Source organism: Ailuropoda melanoleuca, chromosome 18, assembly GCF_002007445.2.
Source record: "Ailuropoda melanoleuca isolate Jingjing chromosome 18, ASM200744v2, whole genome shotgun sequence".
NCBI classification, from domain to species: Eukaryota; Metazoa; Chordata; class Mammalia; order Carnivora; family Ursidae; genus Ailuropoda; species Ailuropoda melanoleuca.
In genome coordinates this window covers 27,451,695-27,471,468 of record NC_048235.1, presented here as the reverse complement: position 1 = coordinate 27,471,468, position 19,774 = coordinate 27,451,695, and the positions used below count along the sequence as shown (strand labels likewise).

General features: G+C 38.3%; 1 protein-coding gene across 13 annotated transcripts in view; it reads right to left on the bottom strand.

Annotated features, from left to right (window-relative positions):
• The window catches only part of NRG1 (neuregulin 1), a 217,303-nt gene that overhangs the window by 20,085 nt on the left and 177,444 nt on the right, over positions 1-19,774 (bottom strand). For 6 of the 13 annotated variants that reach the window (XM_019805357.2, XM_034647785.1, XM_034647789.1 and 3 more), the window contains 2 exons: positions 16,457-16,586; positions 3,706-3,764 (listed from right to left, as the gene is read on the bottom strand). In XM_019805357.2, coding sequence (XP_019660916.2) covers positions 3,706-3,764; positions 16,457-16,586 — 189 coding nt within the window. Of the gene's footprint in view, positions 1-3,705; positions 3,765-4,375; positions 4,444-16,456; positions 16,587-19,774 lie in introns of those variants that run through there. The other 7 variants (XM_034647784.1, XM_034647788.1, XM_034647787.1 and 4 more) reach the window with 4 other exon arrangements.

Here is a 19,774-nt window from a genome sequence, read left to right as displayed (position 1 = left end):
CTGCATTTCGTGGTTTCTGTTAAAACTTGAAGACATTCGGGATTTTACTCTTTAATATCTCGGGCCTCCTTATGCAAATATCAAAGACATGTAGAGTCCCGACTCGCTGCAGCCCTGAGACTTCTCAAGGAGGTCTGTCAGTGCCAGTGCTAAATGGGACCAATTTAGCGTCTGATTTTTCATTTTTGACTTACCTTTACAAATGTAGGTACTTTTTTTTATTCACATATACAAATCCGTATTGCCACTGAGCCTTTTGAAATGTAATAGGAGACTTTCTCTTCGCTCCCAAGTTTCCGTGTGCACATGAGCGCGCTCACCGACAGACACGCTGTACACAATAAAGTTCCACTAACACTCAGCTGGGCTTCATGACAATTTGTCATGGATTGTGCCTTTATTCTACAGTCAGCAAGATACACATGTTGGATAAAGAAATGAAGAGCTTCAGTGGTTTTTAAAGCATTTAGAAATCAACACAAGTCATTTATGCACTAGGAACCTCTGATTCAAGGCTATTTTTAAAGATATCTATTGGGTTTACTCATTCCAAAAATACACTTAAAAATTCTAAAATTGTAGTCTTTAAGAGTATGCTATAATTGGGGTATTCGATAACTACTTCCTATTATTTATTCGTTTCCATATGACATACTGAAGCTGTGAGTGCTTTTTTTTTTCACCAGTAAGTCTATAAATCAGTTATGAATTGTCTGTATACCCCCCACACACAAACATACCCCACAATGATAAACACAGTCCTTTAAAGTAGGAATTCTGTGTCAAGATAGGTCAAATTTGAAGCTGACTAACCTTGACAACATTTTCCTAGGAAGTATTCCAAATACACTTTGTTTCAAGGCATATAAATTTGTTCTTTCCTTTCATACTTTAAATCCGTTTTTATAAATCAATAAATGCCCACAGGATACTCTGACCAGAAAAACTGCATCAAATCCTAATAATGTAAGTTATGCGTTAATAAGCATTTAAAAAATTGAACATTCTTTTAGAATGTCATTCTTCAATTGAAAATGTAATTTGGTAAGTTGAAAAAATGTTTCTCTCTGAACCTGGGGAATAGCTTTTCTTTTAAAATTTATGTATGTGTTTCAGATGTTATGAACACAAGCAATTAAGTTTTAATCATTACCACTGTGGTGACATCTTTTATTCTTCATGCACACGACATTGCTACTCGAACATAAAGTTCTTAAAGCAGCACAATTTATCTTCCTGCCTTCTCTATAGGGATTTGCAGAAATGAACATTGAGAACTTAAGACCCAGAGTTAGAAAATTAACTCTGGGCAAGACAACTTTGGAAAGCAGTTTCTGAATGGCAGCTCTCGCGTTCCCAGATCTGCGGCAGCATCGACGCCCGGCCATTACAGCTCCTGTTATAAATGTGCTTCCTATCAATCTTTGCTACATCAGGGCTAGTAGGAGCGCTGCCTTTCTGGATGTCTTCCAAGAGTGCGATCGAAAGCTTACTGAAGGATTTATTTAAGGAATCACACTCTGATTAAATACATAGTGGCTACTTTGAAATGATATCTTAGGAAAAAGAAAATGGTCTAAAATAGAAGTTGAACACATTTTCTCTGGTTACTACTGTCAGATCTAACTGCATCATTATTTGGGGAAATAGCTTCTTTTTTTTTTTTTTAAATGCTTTTCTCTAGTGTCCTAACATTGCTTCCAGTGCACAATGAAACTCTACATAACACGAAAAATTCAAGTATAATACACACGTTCAGAATTTTCACAAAATTCTAAAATATAATGCTATCGTATTTATACACGTGATTCGGTAAATCTGTGGTATCTGAATACGACTGATTTCTAAAAGGAATGGCTTTACTATATTGAGTAAAATTCTACTACTTCTCTTCTATTTTTACTTTGCATCTTACCACCTTTAAAAAGATTAATCTATAGGGGCGCCTGGGTGGCACAGCGGTTAGGCATCTGCCTTCGGCTCAGGGCGTGATCCCGGCGTTGTGGGATCGAGCCCCACGTCAGGCTCCTCCTATGAGCCTGCTTCTTCCTCTCCCACTCCCCCTGCCTTGTGTTCCCTCTCTCGCTGGCTGTCTCTATCTCTGTCTAATAAATAAATAAAAAATCTTTAAAAAAAAAAAAGATTAATCTATAGCTATGGGAGAAAAATTCTGTCCACTAAATGTGTGTTATTCAGAGGCTTGTGGATAAAGGGAAGACTGTGTTTGAAAACTTAGCAAATGCCAATTTATTAATTTTTCCCAACAGAAAGTAGCCTATGACATAACCTTCTATTGCTGCCTACGTAAATACACAAAAAGCACCTCCTCTTCAAATGAACAATCGACTATTATGGGTTCACGTGATCTCCCCATAATGCACATGAAATCAATTTTTCCATGAAATTTATTCTTCCATGTGTGTAACAGGAGGAACAGAATCTTATTCTTTGCATCCATGCAAGTAAAGGTAAATCTGATCCTATTAGGGCCCCTGATGACCAGCTCATATCATTGTTTCTTGGGTTACATGAATTTACATCGATAAGCTATGTGAAATATTTTTCAGGCTGAGCAACTGACAATCCAAATCAGGGGTTAATAAATCCGGCCCACTGCCTGCTTTTGTAAATAAAGTTTTATTTTATTTTATTTTTTTAAACGATGTTCAGTTTGCCACTGTATAGTACATCATTCATTTCTGATATAGTGTTCAATGATTCATTAGTTGCATAAAGTTTTCATATCCACCTTAAATATAATGCTTTGAAAGCTCCAGAAAAGCGACTGCCCAGTTCACAACAGCAGGACAAATTACATAATTTAGTTATCCATCAAATTATATACATGTGAACTGGGTTGCTTAGGAATGATGTTCAAAACTTCACGAAGCCACAAAGATCCATCAAAATTTCCCAGTTCTGCACTTAAAAATATCTATCTAGAGGTAAGCTACTATATTTCAAAGTAAATAATAAATATTTTTTAAAAAACCTGTTTGCCCCTAAAATTATCATTGAAACTAGCATGAAGGAATGCTAATATAAATAAATGCTTGTTTAAACTAGTCCTGAATCACTTGTTTCCTAAGCAACATAAGGAGAAGCCGGGATATCTCACTTGCTGTGAAATGTTTGTTTGTAATTTTCCTCCTCCGTGCCTTTTTTAATACCTACATGCAAACTGTTAATGAAGAGAAACATCTGAACTCTTTTTAGGATGTTTATTTGTTATCAATAACACATTCGGAGCCAAAATTAACTTACCATCATTTCAAGTGCATATGGATTACAACTTAGCAACGTCCTTTTCGGGAGGATGCTGCCGTCTTTTATAAAGAAGATGCACTGCTTAGCGGAATGATTTTATTTTATCAATAAAAGTGAAACTTTGAAATGCCTTTATTATAATTGCACTGTGTGAGAGATATTGACTACCATTTTGTATCACATTATTCAGTATCAATTTCAGAAGTACCCGGAGCCTCACACACCTATCGGTATCTCAGAGCCCACTAGTCACGAACAGAGGAAGTAATACAATCGCTCTGGTTAATGTTCTCATGCGACAGGCAGAGGCAGTCAATGTTAGACCTGGTAAAACACATCTAGTGCTAGGTGAGATCTGAGGGGAGATGCAGCGACAAGAAAGCGGCACCAACTGAGCATGCTCCTAGTCAGGCAGAGACAGAAAGGGAGTGGACGTACTGTAGAAGCTGGCCATTACGTAGTTTTGGCAGCGATCACCAGTAAACTCATTTGGGCACCTGAGAGAAGAAACAAAAAACAATGGTAGAAAAAACAGAGAAAAAGAGAAGAGGTGAATATACGCGAGAAAGAAGCTCCTTCAGTGTCATTTGACTGAACTTGGTGAGTTCACCGTCAGGAACTGAGTCTTTGTCCTAACCATGGTTTCCAGACTCCGGCATTTCCCCCGCAGGGCTCAAAATTTGGCCGAAAATGTGGTCCTAGGGTCTGCGTGATGGAAAGATGGCAGCATCTTAAAGGGCAGCTTTCTTTCAAAGGGACTCACCTACAATTAACTCGGGGGTTTTCTTTGAGTCTGTTTTCCAGGTGAGAGCTTTGGTCAAAGGCAGTTGGAAGGAAATGGGTTTTTTGGGGGTTGGCCTGCCTGCCATGGCTGCCAGGCTCACCGGCCATCCTGGAGGGTCATTCTCATTGACCTCGATGATCTTTGGGGCCCAAGCTGGGAGACAGTGCGACGAGTCACTAACACTGAATGCGTTTGCGCCCCGAGTGCTTAAACCATTGTTAGGACAAAAGGAATCAGTTATAACCGAACTGTAAAAGCACCAAGTGGTAGTAATTGTTGCTGTAGTTTGGGGGAGAAAGCAAATTGCAGATTATTTTAACATACTTTCTTGGTTTTGGACTTTCATGGGCACATTCTCAGTACATCTTGCTCCAGTGAATCCTGGTTGGCACCTAGAGGGCAAAAATGTGATAAGCAATAGAACGCTACGGACACTGAATTTTCAGACTGGCAATTTTCCTCCTATGGAATATGGAGATTCCTACAATGACCTGGTGACTGAACAACATGAAGAAGAGGAAAAGAACACATTTAGAAAACCATGTTCCATGACCACTGCAGGGTATATATTTTTAAGGTGGTTTGCTTCAGTCTTGCTAAGAACAGTTGACCGAAATTTAACTCGAGGGAGGTTGAAAAGTTGAATAGGGCTGGCAAGGCCTGCTAAGTCACCTTCCCTTATTTGCCACTGGGCACTGACTCCTACCTTGTTAAAACACTGGCTTTGATAAGGACTTACACGATTCCATCCATGATCTTTTATTATTTAAATAATCCTGAGCTTTTCGGTCTATATACACTCAGTTCTGTACTTTCATAGGTACTTTTATGTTAATTCAATCATCGAACTACAATAAAAGTCAAGAGCTTACATACTCTAGTGATTACTGACAAGAACAACTATATTCCCTATTTTTTTTAAGGTCTTAACAAACGAGGTCTCATTTTTAATAGTGCACGACAGAAAGAGGCAGACTTTATTAGCACACATTCCACTGCATCCATGGGTCCCAAATCAAAGGTAAATACATTTTTAAAATTTAAAGGGCTACTCTTTTACAGTCGTACTTAACAGACGTCTTTTCGCATCTAAAATAAAACTATTTTTCAGTGGTATAACATTTTCATTTTACTCAACGTTCACCCACCTAAATTCTAGAATCTTGATACAATATCCTTCGTAAGGTCATGCAGTGGGGATGCGCCTAACTTTGGAAGTCCTTTCTAATTGCTCTTTTTGTTGCTGTTGTATCAGTAACGAAAGCATTTCATACTGGATTCATCGCACCCAGTAACATGCTCTAGGAAATAGGGCCATCAAAAGGTTCTAGGGAGCAAACAAGCTTATAGATGCTCAACACCCGTCGCCGTGATTACTATTAATAGTTGAGCTAGACCATAATGATCATGCAAAGCACCTAACAAAATGTAGGCACACACCTCGTGATGTACACCTGACCCTGTCTGCTCCAGGGTAGATAAGAATAAACACTATTTTTTTGGCATCAAAGAAATGTGAATGAAACTATTCATTTTTACAAATATAAGGGTGATATTTTTCTCATTCGCCTTAAAACCATATTTAATGCCAAAAAAATATTACCAAGTGATTTGGTATATCTAATTTTCCCATTTCATGAAGAATGGCCTGTAAGATAAAGTACTAGCGGTTGTGGATTTTTAGTCCCATGAGTTCTTGTGCAAATGTAAACTGTAATTATGATCATTAGCGTATTATCAATAAACTTAACGACAAACATCTTGTATTGGGGTAGCTCTTTTCAACCCTTCAGAACACTTTGATATAATTAAACTGGTTATTTTTGGTTAGAATATGTTTGCAGCAGTGAACAGAGGAAGATCTACCTAGAGAAATCCAGAAGTAAGAATGGTAGTCTGTGAGGTTGGGTCATTTTTCATAAAGACATCATTACACATGCTTCAATAAGAATGTCTTCACAGATACATGAGGAAAATACATGGAAACCTGTTTTCCACAGAACTTATTTCACATAATGACTTCTGAAATACACAGGGTTTTTGTTTGTGTATTCATTTCTGAACCAGGATTACAAATCCACATGGACATACCCTATAATTAAGCAGGTAATGCAGAATTAAGGATATATTCTATAATGACCATTTCATCTTACCTGTTTTCATTCTTGATAAAAATTAGAATTCTCATAGTGATCACACAATAATTCACTTGTTCCATACAATGAACATGGTATAAGACACGCGAACACTGTGTATGGCGGGGAAGGTGGGGGAGAACCATTTGAGGTAAAAAGTACATTGATTTAAGGATTGTGAAATTAACATAAAGCTGAAGAACCATGAGTCCTTTGAGAGAGGAATGCACTTATTAGAAAATTGTTATTTATGCATCTCGGATGCCAGTTTTGAGATGAGAAGGCACAGGACAACTAGGTGAAGTGGATCAAAAATCTTAATTTTCTAATTAGTATGAACTTCTCTAAAATGATGTTTCCTAGGAAAGTGGCATTATGGCATGGTGGTTTATCTCCATCATAAGATGACATAGACTATTTGGTATAGTAAAACCAGATCTGCTGAAGGTTTGCCAATCTTTTTCAGAACTATGAGTTATATCTGAACTGAAACTACCCTTATGCTAAAATTTACCTTCACTCAGATACATTTTCTTAGAGCAAAGCCTTATTATTATAAGCATGGTTCGTGGACCAATAGCATCAGCATCTCCTGAGATCTTATTAGTAGAAATGCAGAATCTTGGGCCCCCAATTCATAACTACTGAAGAAGAACCTGCATTTTAACAAGAGCCCTAAACATCTGCATGCACATTAAAGTTCAAGGTGTCAGGGCCCCTGACCTCGGAAGATGGAGACGAAGTCCCTCTAACCTGTCACCACAGTTATCTTGCTGCTTGGACTGGGAAGTCCATTTGACTTCAACAGGCCTCAGTGTTCCTCAGTGATAAGATGGAGGGACTTAACTAAGTGATTTATCAAAGGCTCCTTTCACCACAAAGGTTCTGGGAATCAAGGCTCATCCTAACACATGGAATCACTGTATGAAAACTCTGAGCGTTTCTTTGGAATGTGTTACCAGGCGGGGAGGACTCCAGGACTTTGAAAAAACATTTTTGATAGGACGGATTTTTAAGACCATTACGAAGAGAAAACGAACCGCAAATACCTACACCTAAAGCCATCTGAGCGCGCGGCAACAACGGTCATTACGTAACTTTGTGGCCAAATCCGATGGAAGGGAGCAGAGACTGAGAGAGTTTTTACGTAAGCAAACGTCAGACTGCACTGATTGTGTAGAGAAAACCATATGCAAATGGAAGCTCATCTGATCTATAAGCTCTGATTAACTTCTATGGAATTACTTCTGAAAGACAGGGAGACCGTCTGGCTTCTGACATATTTCTAAATTAGCATTCTACATTAAGCATCCAATCTATCACTTTCTTTGGAGATAAGAGTATGGTAAATTTAATCTGATTTTGAACAATATGCTTTGGCATGAGTCTGGGAAAATTCCAAGATTTTTATTGCTTAGCAGAATCTGTTTGAATAATAATCAAGCCTCTATCGTAGCCTCAAATATAATACATGTGTATATCTGAAACCATTTGTTTCATTGATCAGAGTAGAAGATGAAAATTAGCATTATTTTTTGTTTTAGTATTTGCTCTTAACATGATAATCTTTGTTCTGCATTTGTGCTTAATGAGATGAAAATTCACAGTTCTGTCTGAACTTAAGTATCACCTCTTCCAACTGACCCTTCCCTGACCTCCACCTCCCCATCTCCCACTTCCAAGCCCTGGCTGATGACTCCCTCTTGGGCTCTCGCACTGCTCCCTATCCCGAGCTCTTTCCCTGCACTCGCCTGTCTGGGATAGGATTCTCTGTGGTGAGGACAGTGACCATATTTTGATCCCTCTGTATCTCTTAATTTTAACACAGTGCCTACACCTTGTCATAAGCTCTCCTAAAATGTTTGTTAAATCGAGTCTAAGATAGTGTCAGAATGCACTGTCCAATAAAGAACTGTATCAAAGAGACTTTCCTATAGTCAACTGATTTGCCAAGAACAGGTCAATATTGAACATCTGGCTTTTATTTGTATAGTTTATGACAGATGACTCTACTCTGTCGACTCCTAAGTAATTTTTTTTTTTTTTAACAGCAGCTTCCAATGCCCCCCTCACAGACTCATTCCCCTAAACAGAAATCTTTAACGTTGTGTTCAGGATTTGGAAAAGACTCGATAACTCTTTAATAATAAGTTGTTACTTCAAAATGAAATCTTATTATTTAAATGCCAGTCTACCTAGGAGTCAATAAAGCAGTACTATCTACTAGGCAAGACTTGAACATAGTATTGGTAAAATAAAAACTTTTTAACAACAACCTTAATACTTGGTGACTATCCTGATATGTTTACGATGTAATTAATCATACATGCACGTATTTTGAGAATTGATTTAGTGCTTGGTAACGTTTTTATATTCTAATGGAATACTATTTCCCATTTATTGGTGGAGCTACTAGACCTATTCAAAGATACTTACAGACCCCCAAGAAACTTCTAGTTATTTACCGTTGGCTAATTTTATAAACCATTATAAGTGGTCAATTTTTGGTCAATTTAAACCATCCTTAGACACCCTTTATTTCTTGGTTTCATGAATTTTCATTAGGCCCCTCCTTAATCAGGCAGGAAAAGGGAAACAAGGTCTATATCTGATTATCTTCCTCCTGGTCATCACCCCAGTTTAAAAATGAGATATTTGGGGGCACCTGGGTAGCGCACTCGTTAAGCGTCTGCCTTCGGCTCAGGGCGTGATCCCGGCGTTCCGGGATCGAGTCCCACATCGGGCTCCTGCGCTGGGAGCCTGATTCTTCCTCTCCCACTCCCCTGCTGTGTTCCCTCTCTCGCTGGCTGTCTCTCGGTCACATAAATAAATAAAAAAATCTTAAAAAAAAAAAGAGATATTTGGACAGTTTAAAAAAATACCGTGCCTCAAAAAGAAGAGTCCCTACTGTTTTTTTTTTGCTCTGCCTCGATACGAGCTGTGGTATTTCCTTCATATTGTATAATCTCCGAAATAATTTTTTGGTTGTTTCATGTTTACAAATGNGTTAAGCGTCTGCCTTCGGCTCAGGGCGTGATCCCGGCGTTCCGGGATCGAGTCCCACATCGGGCTCCTGCGTTGGGAGCCTACTTCTTCCTCTCCCACTCCCCCTGCTTGTGTTCCCTCTCTCGCTGGCTGTCTCTCGGTCACATAAATAAATAAATAAATCTTAAAAAAAAAAGAGATATTTGGACAGTTTAAAAAAATACCTTGCTTCAAAAATAAGAGTCCCTACTGGTTTTTTTTGCTCTGCCTCGATACGAGCTGTGGTATTTCCTTCATATCGTATAATCTCCGAAATAATTTTTTGGTTGTTTCATGTTTACAAATATCAACTAATGGAAATGCCAACAAATACCCCTTAAGGAATCTCAGTGAGTTTAAGTGTTAGATGGGAAGGCCTTTTGCTCTCATTCCGTGTGAGCTAGAGTTGGCAGTGTCTACACAAGCTTAAACGGTGCTGGTCTGTTTTTCTACAGTATCACATTGCAAGCGCTGACTTTTCTCACCCCTTCCCCTGCTCGGCATTCTGGCTAGACCTCGCCCACTCACCGCTTGAGTATCTGTGTTGTAGATTACTCTTTCCCAAAAGTATTGTTACTATTAGTCTGCGTTTTCCCCACGAAGAACCTCATTCTGATATCTACCTTTAAGTGAAATTTCTCGAGGTTTGTACATGCTTTTCTAATTCGTGTTTCAGTGTTCTTTATGGCATCATCTGCAAAAGATATTTATTTCCTCAAGGGAAGGCCTTCTTAACATCATTAAAGAAAATATTAACTATAAAAAGTTTCAGTAACATTTCCTTTGGATCCAACCCTATATACCTCCCCGTTACTGTTCAGCTAGCATGCATTGCCACTCTTCCTTTTTTTATTATGACCTGGGGACTCGTTCTCAAGCCAGGAGATAACAGTATACATAGAGCGGCCACGCTGGATTCATGGGTAAATAGCGAGGAAAACAACAATCAAAGTGGTCCTGGCTCTCCAGTGTTGTTTTTCAATGTCTAAGACATACAGTCCCAATAATGAGGGCGGCAGTGTTGATGAAGTAAGCCGTCCTGTTTGAACCTGGTGCCCTTCCCCGAGCTCTGTTTGCACAGCTTGCTCTGAAACGCTCATCCGCAGACTCAAACGCTTGCCATTGTTTACTCGACATGATGTATCTTGGTAAGTTTGGGGTCAGTTTCATCGGATATGGGATCAATCTACATCCCATACATCTCCACGTCACTGTGACTCGAGGACGTATTGAGTGCTACTCTACGGTCCCGTCTTCCTCTCTGGAGGATGTCCTCCTCCTGTCACATCCAAATGCTTGGAGATTCAGGACTTCACATTTTTATATACTCCACCAGCCTCATTTTATGATGAAACAGCAAAATATTCACTTTTTACTTTAATAATTCCATATAAACATTTCAAAATTGCGTTTCGTTTTCAAAAGCCTATTTGCTTCTCAATGCGAGGGCTGCATATACGTTTTTCCGCCCAAGTCTCCACCTCTGACTAGTCGGGGTGCCCCCAGATACATTCCCTTAGCTCCCTAAATATCCCTCACAGCGCTTGGCACACCTACCATTTGTAATTAAATTAATTACCTGAAATATGTTTGCTACTCTCGATAGCCTACAGACTCCGTGTGGGCAGAGCCCAGCAGGGCTTTCGTTCAGGACTTCACGGTAACACTGGCACAGAGCTGCCTCGTAGGAGGAGACGAATAAACACGTGGCCGCCTCGCTGATTTTAGGAGAAAAAGGGGAGCAAACTATTAAGAACACCTAGTCAGTGTACCTGATTTCAGGCACAACTACACCTAAATTGTTTTCTATAAGGACAAAAGGATTTCCTTCAATCTGCCTTAGTGAGTCGAAGTCAAAATGAGTGAATAAATACCTGGTAAGCCCATCGCAGGATTTCAGTGCATGAGAAACACAGAAGAAATGGAAGATGTGGCCATCTCAAGAGCTGATCACAGATCTAAGAGACCAGAGTTGCACCCACTATCTCTCACAAATGCTTCTCCATCTGTTAAATGTTACAGCTTTTAAGAACAGAGAAGTGCTACAGGCAAGTGTCATACCCATTCGGAAGAATGAACACTGCCAGGGCTGGAATACGAGTACGGTAAGCAGTCTGTTCTCACGGACTGTAGGTTCTGACCCAATATATACGTATTCCTTTTATCTGTTTCAAATTTCTCCTCTACAGCCGTGATAATGAGGCCACAGGACACAGCCATGAATTTGAGCCACCATCCCCTCATTTAATTATGTTAATCCTCTACTAACATGTGTTATAAATATCATCATCATCATTTTTATGCCAAGATTTTATAAAACTTTAACCTTAGCTAGTGTCACTGACTTTCTCGCCCCACCTGACCTAGTCCCCAGATTTCTCTAGCCTGCATGGAAGTCTGTCTTCCCTAAACGTCTGCTCTCTGTTTACCGTGTCACTCTCCTGCTCCAGGAGTTACTAATACTCCCTATTAGCTCTCACAATGTCCAAGGTCTCACAATGTCTGCCAGGCCTTTGGAGCTCATAAACTGGTCTTCATGTCTATGTTGGTTTTGTTTCATTTTGTTTTGTTTTTTTTGTGTGTCTGTTTTGCATCCCATAATGGAGCTGCTGGTCTAGCTGTGCATGTCACTGGGTCTTGCAGAAAAGCTTATTGTAGCCCCAATGCCTGCCTGGTATATGGAAAAAACTACATAAATGATGGCTATGTGTACAGAGTCTTCTCCAAGTTGCTCCCGTCTTTTCTTTTCCTTCTTTCAATTTTCATTACCAGAATAATCAGCACTGCACCACTTGGGATACATTCACTCTAATTGATTTACTATTTTAGCTACTTCATTTTCCTAAACAGACTAACTTCCCAGGGGCCAGAGACCATGCCTTCCATTTTCTCTGTGTTTTCAAAAATGCCTGGCATTGACATAGTTGTTCTATAAACAAATGTTTAATGTTTCATTTATTGAGTTTATTATCACATATCTGTTGTGACTTTATCTCCTCCAGTTACGTGTATTTTTATCGGCCCTTATATATACTACACAGCTTCATAAAAATGATACAAAATTGTAAGTTCATGTTTGAAGGCAACTCCCATCTTTCCAAGTTTTGTTCGTTTGTTTCTGTTTTTCATTTTTGCTTATAAGGAAGATTATGGTCAGAGATGTTAAATGACCTGTCGAATGCTAAAGCTAGCTGGCAGCCCCACCAAACCAAGTAAGACTGTCAATAGTAAGTAAAATGAAGAAATGGTTGTGTTTTTTTTTAAACATGCTAGCATAGTCTGTTAAGACAGGTGTATGTATTTGTCTAATGTCTATAGAGAAAATGTAATACTACCATTTACTTTTTATTATAAGGAAAAAAAATGTTGCTTCCCCAGAGTTAGAAATACTTTAGCAAAAATGAATTCATTTAATTTCATGGACTCCCTGGGAAGAAATTTGGAGAACATATTAACTCTATATTATACATAAAGATATTGTCCAGAGAGTTGAAGTGAAAGGGCTCAAGACTGTTCACCAAAATTGGTGGTTAAGACTCTAATCCCCTCATGGGAAAGCCACATCTGTCCATGGGACAACATAATGGGTTTATAAATATGGTCTGGTATAAAATCATTTTTAGATTAAAAAAAAATCACATCAACATCTTCTGAAATAATTCTCTACCTAAACTATTCAGAAGAACTGATATACAAGAACAAAGGGAAAAGCAAAGACGAAAATCTGGACATTATTTCAAATTGTCTTGTTTTTTTGAAACATGTGATTACACAGGGCATCAAATGGTGAAAGATAGAATGATTCTTCTCCTGTCTTTATGTGATCTGGAATAGTCACTATTTTTTCCCCCAGGATACATTTTAAGTTACCATGGAGAAAAGAGCAATATAAAAGATGAGAACGACCGCCGAAATTCCCACACAGTTCCCAGGGGGGATGTCCAAGTAACCAGCAAACCTCTCCTCCGAGAAGTGTTTAACTGTTGCATGGCTAATCCATTTGGAACCCCTTGTTCTACATGGCGAGACAAAAGAGACCTGCTGTACAGTCTTCTAGTTCGACTCCCAAGAAGACACAGTGGATCAGGTGACCAGAGAGACTACTTGGAAACTTCCATGCTTGTGGTGTTTCTGAGTCATGGGATAAAGTTGATTTTGAACGATGTGGCTCATGCTTCAGCAATGTTTTGCTTTAGACAGATGGACCATATGGAAACTATGAACTAGCTTCGTACACAGGACCATGATGAGCCAATTTTTTATGTCTTCTGTCTCTATTCATGTGGTCTAGTGAACAGTACACTATCAAAAGACATGGTATATTACTGCCTTAGTTTCAATTCTGAGTAGTGATTATTTTTTTATGTTAAAGATGTTTTTAATACAAGGATTAAAAAAAAAAACACTTTCATTCAACGAAAAAGGCCTGAAATATTCTGGATGTTAAACATACTAATTCTTCCCTCAAGGTACTAGCCTGCTTTGATGCTTCAATAAAAGACATGGTCCAAAAGGGGGTCAAACAGTTGCCAAAATCATAGGTGTCAAAGATTTTCTTTTCAACAAGATCCAGTGGCAAGCTTTTCAACACTTTTCTGAAAGATTATAATTACAAAAAGACCCCAAAAAACAAAAACCAAACCCACCCAATAAAATTGTGATGCCAATTTGCGGAGAAGTGGAAGACAAGCATACCCACTAGACAGTTAGCTTGGGGGATATGGGGTATTCATTCATGGTTTGCTGCTTTAATATTTATTAGACGAGTAACAAACATTTCACTTCAAGATTTAAAAAATATACAGCAAGTATTTTTTGCTGGATTGGGCTTAAAATTTAATGAAAAACTGGTGGGTGAAAAAAATTACGGTTGCTGGCACAATACCAAAATGGAACAAATGAACAGCACTTATGTGATTGCATGTTTTGTGTAGGACGTGGGAGGGCTGCAAAATAGCTGAAATTAATATGTGGAAAATCACTGTACTGGTTCCTTAGAGGTATTCAGAAACTATCACATGCACTCATGCAGCTTGTAAATCTTTGCAAAGGCTATGATGAAAAATGATCATGTTTCATTATTATAATTAAAATATAGTGGTCTCAGATGCTTTTCTCAAGAAGTAATGGTATGAGACATAGATAATCTGGGTGCAGTTGTTTAAAAAAGAAGGAGAACTTAAGGACCTATAATTTCAATGTTTTTTTTTTTCAAGGAGATTTATTAAAACATAAATAGGTGGTTTGCCTAAGATTAGGACAGAATAACAGAATTTCCCCATGTAATAAATGAACCTCATCTTTTATAGATTGTAATTCTCAGCTTCTGCTTGTTTCTACTCCGATCAGAGAAAACCTTGGAGGAGATTGTAAAATTTCTTCATCCCAATTCAGTATGATACACAATGGGGGTGCCATGTTTGGGTTGTGTTCACAGCAAGTCAGCAGAACCAAAGACCAAAACCAACCAACTTTTATTCTTTACTACGGGTATGTAGATTTCAACATACTGGGGATCAAAAAGTGAATCTCTAGGATTATTGTTAAACCAATAAACACTCGTAGTCGGATGAAGTAATTTGGACCCGCAAGAAATCATCTTCTACACGCTCTTACATTTTCACCTTGCTTTGAAATTTTTCAAAGGCCTTTTACCTGTGAGTTTTATCTTGGTTTACCTGTCTCTATGAAGGAGATGTTTAGTAACTGAGATTAGAATTCTATTCTTGTGATTCTTAGTCTTTTATTCATTCTAAAAGACTATATTTAATTTTCTAAGTTGCCTGTCTTCATTGATAAAATCAGCTACACAACTACCAAAACTTGTCTTCTCTTAGAACCACTTCTGCTCTTGTATAAGGAGAGTTTAAAAAAAAAAAAAAAAAAAAGCTTTTGAGGGCAAGAAAGCGGTTCTGGGAGGTACTTATTCACTTGTACTTAGTACCTGAGTACCTTAGTACCTGAGACCCCCTACAGACAGCCCTTGTCTAGAACAGCACAGGGCGCGGCAGAACATTTCCCACCAAATGGTATTTTTGTTTGATGTTACGATTTTAAAACATGTGTCTTTAATGATGTCCATTGTAACTTCTAAAAAATAAAAGGTTTTTTTTAGAACTGGCCCATAAATATTTGTATATGATTTATATGATTTTTTTTCATTTTGCTAATTGCTGTATTAGCTCAGTGTGTCTCTGACAAACTTGCTCTTCTCTGTCCACATGTAAGCCACAAGCTCATATTCTTGAACAGGAAGTAGTTTTTAGGATGGCATGGTTTTTTTTTCTTTCATGATAACCACTGTTACTTTAGAACAATGGGACACAGCCATTGGGCAACTGCAAAATAAATACTGTTTTTCATCATTTCAGTGGGACATGACACATTTTTTACCACATCAGATTATATGCGTCCATGTCCCACATACAGCTTAAGTACCAAGAGGAGACTTAAAGGCATGGCACAATAAACATGGGGTTTTAATAAGACCTACTAATTTGAACTGCAAGGTTTCAATATTTAATGTACTGCTACTATCACTGTTTCATTCTGCCTGTTAAGAAAGAATAACTGTGATCCTTCTTAATGGTGCATCAACTTCTTCAGGTCATTGGAAAGAGCACCATTCTAAATCTATCTGCAAACAAGGGCAGAGCATGAAAGAACCGTCTGCCTTCTGCACCCAGTGATGGGACACACACTAAATGCATTTCCAAATATGTGCAATTTGTTGTCCCCTATTAGTGGGATCAACCTCAACTCCATTTTTTAAATTGTTGTGAAACAATAAGCCAATGCCAAGCGTAACAGAGGCGTAAGGAAAGAATCTTCTGCCCTTCTGCTGCTTTTAGCTGTCCTATTCATTTTGCAGGTGATCATTGGGGTAAAAGGGCACATTATCTTACAACTTCGTTCATATACTGGATGGAGAAGCAGGTTTCAAAAGTTACAGGCCTCGATGACACTTGCACATCTCTTTTAGGTACCAGTGAGGAAAACCACGGGGAAAGCAACTTTATAAATACAAAGGCACAAAGAAAATTGAAAAAAGCGAAAAACAATTCTGGATGTAACAGAGGAAATGACAAACGGTGTGAACTTTTCAAAACACTCTACAAATAAAACAGCATTATTCAACAGGATGCAACCAAATCGGGAAAGGAAGCAACAAGACATCCTGAGACATGGAATCATCTGAAAGAAGCCGTTACGGACATAAAGCCACACAGAGGATTTCTTTTCTTACTTGCACAAGTATCTTGAGGGGTTTGAAAGGTCTTTCACCATGAAGCACTCGCCTCCATTCACACAGAAAGTTTTCTCCTTCTCTGCACACTTTACAAGATGGCTTGTCCCCGTTGTAGATGTTGACGTAGCTGGATAGAAGATAAAGAAGGGGAAGGTTTACATGTGTCTTTCCCTCTTCTAAACAGCCTTTAGTCTTAAATCCTCTTAAAAGGAAGAGTTCACGTAAGGTACGGCGGACCTCGCTACACTTTCAGGTTGAATAAACAACAGCAAACAAGTGAAGTACTTTCTGGGTGTAATTAAATAGAATAAAATTATCAAAGGGTAATCACAGTTAATTAATTTAATTAGAATGGAATAGGGAAAAGGCTCAACATTTTTTTTATAACCAATATTTTATCTTCTAAGGAAATTGGAAAAGAGAAGACCAACTGCCAGTAAGTAAAATATATTTTCCAGGAAGGCTCAAAGATAATGATATAAAGTCATGTCAGTGCAACTCAAGTTCAGTATCACTTCTGAATGGCAACTACTGATTTATTTTGGAAATTACATTTTATGTGTATATTTGACCTTACAGTTTTTAGATCTATATAGACTGTATATACAGATATCTATATCTATATATATATGTATATATATAGAGAGAGAGAAAGATATCTATATACACATGGCAAAGAAGAATACAAGGTGGCTTATTTGTTCCCAATAAAAAATATATATTATTAGTTGAATATTTATTAACATACAGATCAGGAGACACTCTATTCAAAATTTCTATTCTACTCAGAACAACACTGTTGAACGTCTGACTGCCGCCATACTTCTGAGAAAATGGAAAGAGTCTAATATCGCTGGAAAAGGAGAACAGCATGACAAAATTCATCCATTTTGAATTAGGAGTAGACACTAGTCTTAATTTTGGTTTACAACTATGATAAGCTTGATATCCACCTGTCAAACTTCAGATATGCGAAAGCGAAGTGAAAATGATGGCTCCACCATTTGGCACATGGATTAAATGAAGCCAAAGCTCTCGGCGCTGAGACTCAAGGGCATTTCGTACCAGAACTTCTCCCCACTTACGCCATCGGGAACACCATAAGCAGGGTTCAGTTTCAACCCGAAACAGTCTAATTTACAACATGTTCATGAGTGATGAAAGCAAAAGCATTATGGTAAGCCAACAAAGATCCCACTGACTTTTTCAGGAAAAAGAAAAAAAAATATGTATCTTTAGACAAATTTTTTTCCTCAGCTAGTGACTCATTCTTAGTGATTTTTAATTCCTTGACTTCCCTCTCAATTTCTATTTTATTATTTGCATGTGAAACTCAGATGCCCTTTTTTACTTTTATTTCGCCTCTCATGTATTTTTTTTTTCCATTTTCTTTGGCTTTTTTTCCCTTCATTTCCTCCATGAGTCCCCATTTTGTTTTGTTTTGTTTTGTTTGCTTTTGACTTCTCCAATTTTGATTTTTACTCTAGTTGATAATACTCAACTAGAGAAATACTCAACGTCTGATTATTCAGTTTTCAAATTACATAAGGCCTTTCTTGCCTTGTATTCTTCCATCTAGGGCATGTTTTGGGGCCATTTCATGACTCTCAGCATGGCTTTTAGGGGTAACAGCAAAGACGAGTCAGGCTGAGTTACACTTTGGAGATGATCTGGTTCAAATCCCATCTCCTACTAGCTTTGCATCCTTGAGCAGTCACTTAGCGGCCCAGAATGCAATTTACCCATTTGGAAAACAATGGTAATGGTACTCTTGCAGGATTTTTGTAGGGATCATAAATAATCTAGGTTAAGGGAACTGGCACAACACTGGCATTCAATGAATAGTAGCAGATATTATTACTGGGCAAGTATGGAAGGTATTTATCAATCAGACAAGAATCTCGACAATGGAAATCTGGGGATTTCAAAGTTGCATGTTACTTTTGAATCATTATTATGAATAACTAAGAATTGGGTCGATTTTTTTATTACTCCAAAGAAAAGTCCTTTCAAAACGCATTTCAAGGTATCCCTCTCAGATCTACAAACCAAACAAAATGAACTAAGGAGAGGAGGAAGAGAAGTGATTTCACCCTGTATTATCAGCTACACTCTCACATCTTTGTCAGGTAGAGGGCCATGTACTTGGCATCATTTCACTTAGTAAAATCATGGAGTAGACAACATTTCTAACCATCACACAACATATCATTTGAATCCAATATTAGATCTTCATGTGAAAAACCTGGGTGCTGTGTATGAATATTTCTATCCACGGCAATTGCTTTCAAAAGCTACTAGGAGGAAGTTTGCCTTAAATGTTAAAGGTTTTGTGCTTAAGACTTTGAACTGCTGACAGGATACTGTGGGATGACAAATTGGGCCTGGTTCCCTTGCTGCTCCAGGTGACAGCGCTGAGCGGACCACCTGCCGTGTGCTGTCACCAGTCATTCCCACGGAGAAACTCAGCCTCCAGCAGACCCCAGTGGTCTCTGACTCCCTGACAGGTTGCCAAGGATTACCCTTCACCAAGCTGAGCAGCTAACATGGCACCAGGCTCTTCCAGAACAAATCCTGAGGCTTTTACTACAAACAACGAAACCAACATTCCCCCCAAGAGCAGACACTCCATATACATTATAAAACTAACAACAAAGATTAGCCGTGATAGAAGCAACAGACAGATACATCACACCTTGGACTTTAAGAGAAATGTACGTTAAAACTAGAAATAATCCCCCCTTGAAGGAAAAATAAAATAAGATGAAAACAGAGAGGAAGGCAAACCATAAGAGACTCTTTAGGGAACAAACTGAGGGTTGCTGGAGGGGGGTGGGTGGCGAGATGGAGTCACTGGGTGATGGGCATTAAGGAGGACATGTGATGTAATGAGCACTGTGTTATATGCAACCAATGAACCACCAAATTCTACTCCTGAAACTAATAATACAGTATATGTTAACTAAATTGAATTTAAATAAAAAATTGAAAAGAAAGGAAATAATCCCCCTTTTTTGGTGTTTAAAAATATTTCCCTCTGAAATGATTATCCTTTTAATGCTATCCTGCAGCACCAAGTTATGACACATTCATTTGGAAAATTCTTAGATCATCACCTGAGGCTAGCAATGGGATATCTGATGGTTCAATCATTCTTGGAGAAAATTCAGTAGCAACTATCTTATATGATCACGGACTATTGTGCTTATTAGCACTTCTATCCATTAGCCGCAGCAAGAACAAAAATGATCATGGAATTGTAAAGCAGTAATGAACTCCCAGGTGATGCTAAGTGTCGGCCGACTGGGTACAGCT